A 6,000-nucleotide genomic window follows, 5' to 3' on the forward strand; every position below is an offset into this window, starting at 1 on the left:
CTGCAGAGCGGCTTGACGTCGCTCCAGGACCTCCGGAGAGGCGGAAGGATGAAGGAACGGCTCCTTCTGCAGTCAGTCAAAGCTCTCACAGACGTGGTCTCAGGGAGAGAGCATGTTTTGACACAGCCTGAGCAGGTAGTTTTGAGTAAAACATCCAAAACCATTGTCTTAACATTCACAACCATTACTTTGTAGTACTGTACATGTTATTTGTGTTTGTTTATAGGAAGGCCTTGTTTGTCTGTGGGATGAGGATGAGGAGTCAGAGGATGAGGCAGTGGATGAGAAGATGCAGGTTAGTCCAGCGGGGCCACCACCACCACCACTGGTGGAGAAGCTTTGGCATCGCGTCGTGGAGGACCGCTTGGTGGTGGGCGTCATTCTCACCGCAGAGAGCATCGTGTAAGTTTAATAGATGTTTCACTCTTTCAGTGGAAATATCAACCTTATCTGAGATGTCCATTTTCCCACATACACTTAGCGATGAGTCATTGAACACCACATTGAAGCATTTGTTAGTAATGAACTTTGCAACTCCTCTCAATATTTTGCCTATTATAATGAGTTGTAAATGCTCATCTTCATTCTGAAACTGGAGCCATGGCTACAGGCTGTGATAATTTATACGTGTTTATGGTAATGGTTTCCAGTCAAGCGTTGGTTCCTGGTGAGAGACACTCGCCAGCTGTCAAATCCCACTTCTGCTGTCTGACTACACTTGTCCTGCTTAGAGACTAATAAGACCTGCGGTCTGAATATTACTGCTCTAATCCTCTAAATCACACCCCTAAGAGGAAAACTCTCCTCCTGGTCTTGTGAACCACATGATCGATGAAAGTAGAATCATTAGGATTTCACCAAATCAGGCTTTGAAGCGAACATCTGACGATGCTAACGCCCCCTCTGAAGTGTTTCTGAACGCGGGACGCAGAAGAGGTCATCAGTACCGTCTCACCGTCCACCCAGCCAGCCGTCTGGCCACGGCCGTGAGCGTAGAAGAGCTCGGGCGAGATCTCCAGACTCGCTGGGAAACCGCTCCACAGCAGCGGCATGCCTGCCTTGTAACCATAGCAACACAGTCTCAAATAGCTCTCTGGGCTTTTTTTTTTTAATCGCGGGGAGTGAGGAGCAATCACAGACCCAGCTCCTCCACCTGTTTCTCATTTAAGATGGGCGCTTATCTGGAGGATGGAGAGCATCTGCTAGAATGGCTTTTCCGGGCTCTCGGCGCTGCTGTGGGTTAGCATAGCAGCGCTGGTAGAGAGAGAGTCATGTTGTCTCTGCTGTCACGGGACCAGCCTTTTACATTGATCTCTCAGAGAGTCACTCTGCCGCCCACGCCACCCGCCAGCAGTCATCCTATGAATGTACGTTGCAACCGTTCCCCTGTCGTGGCGGCCTCCTCCCACTCCTATTATGTGCGGCTGTTGACGCTGTGTCACGCCCTTGCGTCGTTCCAGGCCGACGGACGGCGTGGGTCTGTCCATCTTGGCGGAGACGGGCCAGAGCCCGGCGCCGGCGGTCGTCCAGACCCACGGCCGAGCGTCCTGGCTCCCTGCGCCCGGCCGCCTCCCGCCTCGCCTGGAGCCCGCGGCCAAGAGACGCAGGGAGGACTGCGCCGGCGATGATGATGATGACGCCCGGCCGGCCAGACTGGCAGTGACCGCTGTGACCTCGCTGACCCCTCTGCTGACCTCTGGCCATGTCAAATGCCCTGTCATGCTCCATTATGTCGCCAGTCAGGGCTCCTCTGCGTCCCCCGCCACGTCCCCAGCAGTCGTCCAGTGTGGTCAAGTCCCCGTGGATATGCGGGCAGAGCACCAGCTCCAGCTGCTCAACAACTGCAAACTCACTACAGGTACAATAGATGAAGAAAAAAATGGTGGTTTGAGAGCAGACGAGGTCTTGATGTCTGAAATTTGCCACACGGAGAAGTAAATGGATAGGTTTCCGCAGTGCTTGTGTCTGTGTGTGTGTGTGTGTGTGTGTGTGTGTGTGTGTGTGTGCGCGTGCGCGCGCAAATCACTAAACTAATAAACACTGTCCGTGGAGCCCGCGTGCTCGTCTCCGTTTCCAGACGAGGCCAGAGAAGACCTGCTGTGCCTGCTGGCCGCGTTGGACGGCTGGACGCTCCAGATAGACTCCCCTGACCGCAGCCTGGGGGACGTGTCTGCCTGGATCAGGACGAGCATGCGCTGCGAGACGCTAGGACTCAGCCCGGACCTCCTCCTGTCCAACCCAGCAGGCCCCTCTGCTGTCACGCTGTTTCACTGGCAGCAGAACACGCCGTTTAGAGGAGAGCTGTCTGTCTACTGCAGGTAACTAGTCTTTGTTTTACTATCAATATACATCAGTTATCATATTTATCCTATTAACATAATAGGAGGTGGTGCAATTGCTTGGTGTAGAGTGCATGGAGCTTAATTCAAAAGGCAGATCACGCTTTATGTGTAATACATAATCTAGATCAGGAGTTGTATGGCAATGTGACATCACCTCCGGACGTTCTTGTTCACCCGTAGCGAGTTCCGGTTGCTCCGGTTCCTGGAGTCTCTGAGCGGTTTCCTGCCGGCTTCCTGCTCCGTCCGGCCCCTGAGACACGGGGGAGGGGACGACTCGGCCCTCTCGTTGTCCCTGTCCCTGGAGAGAGAGCTGCTGTCACTCCGAGACGGTCTCGACGCCCTGCTCTGTGGTGAGGAGGAGAAGGAGGGAGAGAGGAAGAGCGGCAGCGCTAGTCATCTGGAGGTGCCTGACCCAGGCTGCGCAGAGGCGGTCCAGAGGTCCAGGGACCGGTGGCAGAGGGACAGGGAGAGGAGCTGCAGGAGGTTGAGCCCCCTGGTGGACGTGGCTCGCTATAGCAGTCTGACCCAGAGCCTGGCCCGGCGGCAACTGGAGGGGGATGTGGCCGTTCTCCTGGAAATACAGAGGACTTTGATCGGATCTGGCCTGTACTGACATGTACAACTCCTATCGTCTGCCCAGATACGGAGAGCACTTCAGCCAAATGCCAATAACTCTTACCTTTGGTCAGACACCAAATTATTCTATGACAATGATTCAGCACTGAATGCTTCATATCTTGCTGCCTTATCTCTGATGTGTTGTGTTGTTAAATGACATGTCCTCTAGTTTTATGGGGTATTGCTGTTTTTTATGGGGTGTTTCTTTTGTTTTATGGGGCATTCCTCGTTCCTCAGCTAGGCTTGTGTTGTCATGGACAGGAATAAGTGCTAATATCCGCAACGTTTATGAGAAGTGTCAAGATAGCGATGTAGTCGTGCTATTTGTTATGTATGCACAGAGTTCATGTCGCTGTGACTAAAGGCATACGTGTGTTTGCATGTATATGTGTCGTGCGTGCGTGTGTCTGAGCATGCATGTCCCTTACGCTCAACCTACAGTATTGGGTTGTACACCTCTAGTGCGCGTGGGTGTGTGCGTGTGTGTTTGATGTGCAAGTGTGTGTGTGTGTGTGTGCGGCGAATGTATCTCATCTGGACCACGTACTGGGTTGCCCTCTACAGAGGGTGGCGCTCCGCTCCCCTCAGACCTCCAGTCTGTCTGTAGAAACAGTACGTGTGCAACCCAGCAGAAAATGGAGCACTAGGCTATACCTCCTCATACTGAGTGACAGATGTTCTACCATAGACATTATAAAGAACTAGACTGGCCACGCCCCCTTTAGACTTGTTCGACGAGACCGCCATGTTATGCAGGGCATCATTTAGAACATGTTACTGTTGGGCTTCAGAGCTGCTAGTCATTTTGTTCGTATATATTAATCTAAATCTTAATATTATAATCATATTTTAGTATCAGCCTAAATACAGTTAGACTAGCCTTTTAAGGGTTTATGAATACTCAGGCGTTTGCGGGAAGAGAATGGTAGCCTAATATGGGTATTGTAATGGTAATTATTTACTTATCTCACAATTAAATTGCATAGCTAACTGGTTAGGATAACAGACTAGTCTAGCTGCCCTAAGCTAACATTACACGGATAACGTAATTTATTCCACTCACATCGACTATTAACACAGTTTTATATAATGTAGTATCTTGTTTTATGCGGGTATATAGAGATAGTCCCTCATATAGCTAATTGTCAAACTTGTATTTTGCGGCTTAACGGAATTTGTTCATATTTAGGTAAAATGTCCAGTTGGACTCGAGGATAAACTGATTATATTGTGGGGAGCAAAGGTCAAGGGTCACTGACATCACAAAAGGTGTTTTTGGCCTGCTGAACATGATATCTCAAGAACGGCTTGACAGAATTTGTACATATTTGGCCAAAATGCCCAGTTGGATTTAATTAGATTATTTGGATTAGATTTTGGTATTCAAATGTCAAAGGTCAAGGTCAAACAAAAGGCACTTTTGAACGCTAACACTAGCTAGCTAACGCTAACAATAAAGCTAGCGCTAATGCTAATGCTAGCTAGCTAATGTTAATTCTAACACATTAGTGTTAGCATTAGCATTCGCTAGCGTTATCTAGCATTAGCGTTAGCTAGCGTTACAGCTAGAATACCAGCAAGCTAGCGTACACAAGCACCATCCACATCAACACAGGGGCCCTCTCTCAAGACCAACTGTATGTTAACTGCAACTTGCAATGTTGGGAGGAGGCATTTAGCCGCTACGTGGTTTTTCTAGTTGATACTGATGCTAGTGAGAATCAGGGTTCCCATGGTCATCAAGAAAAATCATGGAAAAGTTGTAATATTTATTGGTAAAAATGAATGGGAACCCTAGAGAATACACCAGATACAGAGTAGACCTTAACAGTATACTGGCGGGGGAGGGGGGGCTGCATCTATAATCTCTTGGCAAGTCACAATAAAAAACATTTTTTGTTACAATATAAATATACAAGCATTCCAGCTAATCCCAGTGATAGGAAATGCCACTTATGCACAATTACAGGGACTTTCTCCCAGATGATCTAACATCTACCATTTAAAATATACACAGTGAATCTGTGGGATCATTGACGTCACATAGTGGGATGCCCTGCACAAGATGGCTGCCACGTCGGACGTGAGTCCATTGGAATTCTACAGCACAATGGCCAGTCTAGTTCTTTATGATGTCTATGTGTTCTACAGCATGTGTGACAGCCCTCTGGCGCTCTATGGGTAACCCTGTGTTTGTTTTCCAATCAGGACAATTTGGGGCAGCTGCCCGGTTATCCTGTGTGGCCATAAAGGGCGCTTCAGGCCACACGCTTGCGTGCTCCACCAGCACCATTATTCTGACTTTGTTTTGTTTGGTTATGCTACACCATACAACACCCTCTTCACCATACATTTCATTGCATACACTCACCTACATGCCTGATACACTGATTTTCATACCCCATTAGATTATTGTTTAGTTTTCAGTTCTATACTTTTCAGTTCTATACTATACTATACTATCTTATTCTATTAAATTCTTGATTATTTTACTTGTATTCGGTGTGTGTCTCCCTTTTTGTTATGGCCATGAGCCTGGTCGTAACACGTGTGTTCAGAATAGGAGAAGAGCCATATGGAAGAGTCTCCTCCCTGGTTAGTAGGCTACGTAACTGCAGTTGATTGTGAAAGCTTATAGCAACACCCCCCCCTTATGGTTAAGCTATTTTTGGTTCTGTAAAATGATGAAATAAAGAGAAAATTTACCCATCTCGGATGTTGCTGCTGTTGTGACGTCTCACGGTATAGTTGTGCCCTAGCCGTCTGCGGAACATGGATAGTGTTCTCTGAGGTGTAACGTTACTCAAACAGCAGCGTTGTGGCGTGGGCTTCGCTGGCGCCCAGTCCGTGTTGGATGCGTTCGTTCTGTGACAGCTTGGCTAAAGGTGTCTGTTTCTCTCTGCCAGATTCCTGGCCCCCGGTTGGTGGGGACGTGAGGATGGGAGCGTGTTGTGTTGCCAGGGCCAGTTGCTGCTGAGTCTCCATCTGTTTGTGCCGTTCAATCTGATGAGAGAAACTCTCCCTCTCTTTCACACCTGCG

The 6,000-nt window shown here is 48.7% G+C and overlaps 2 protein-coding genes across 2 annotated transcripts in view; one reads left to right on the forward strand and one right to left on the reverse strand.

The window, feature by feature from the left end:
• mospd2 (motile sperm domain containing 2) overlaps window positions 1–2,659 on the reverse strand; it is a 25,925-nt gene extending 23,266 nt beyond the window's left edge. Inside the window, exon 1 of the mRNA XM_084443326.1 lies at window positions 2,497–2,659. The gene's annotated coding sequence lies outside the window, so the exon portion shown is untranslated. The remainder of the gene's footprint in view (window positions 1–2,496) is intronic.
• The window catches only part of fancb (FA complementation group B), a 7,905-nt gene extending 2,447 nt beyond the window's left edge, over window positions 1–5,458 (forward strand). The window contains exons 4-8 of the mRNA XM_084443325.1: window positions 7–135; window positions 227–402; window positions 1,461–1,858; window positions 2,078–2,318; window positions 2,523–5,458. Coding sequence (XP_084299451.1) covers window positions 7–135; window positions 227–402; window positions 1,461–1,858; window positions 2,078–2,318; window positions 2,523–2,955 — 1,377 coding nt within the window. The 3' untranslated portion in view covers window positions 2,956–5,458. The remainder of the gene's footprint in view (window positions 1–6; window positions 136–226; window positions 403–1,460; window positions 1,859–2,077; window positions 2,319–2,522) is intronic.
• Window positions 5,459–6,000: the final 542 nt, after the last annotated feature.

This window comes from Borostomias antarcticus (assembly GCF_949987555.1).
Source record: "Borostomias antarcticus genome assembly, chromosome: 9".
In the NCBI taxonomy this organism is placed as follows: Eukaryota; Metazoa; Chordata; class Actinopteri; order Stomiiformes; family Stomiidae; genus Borostomias; species Borostomias antarcticus.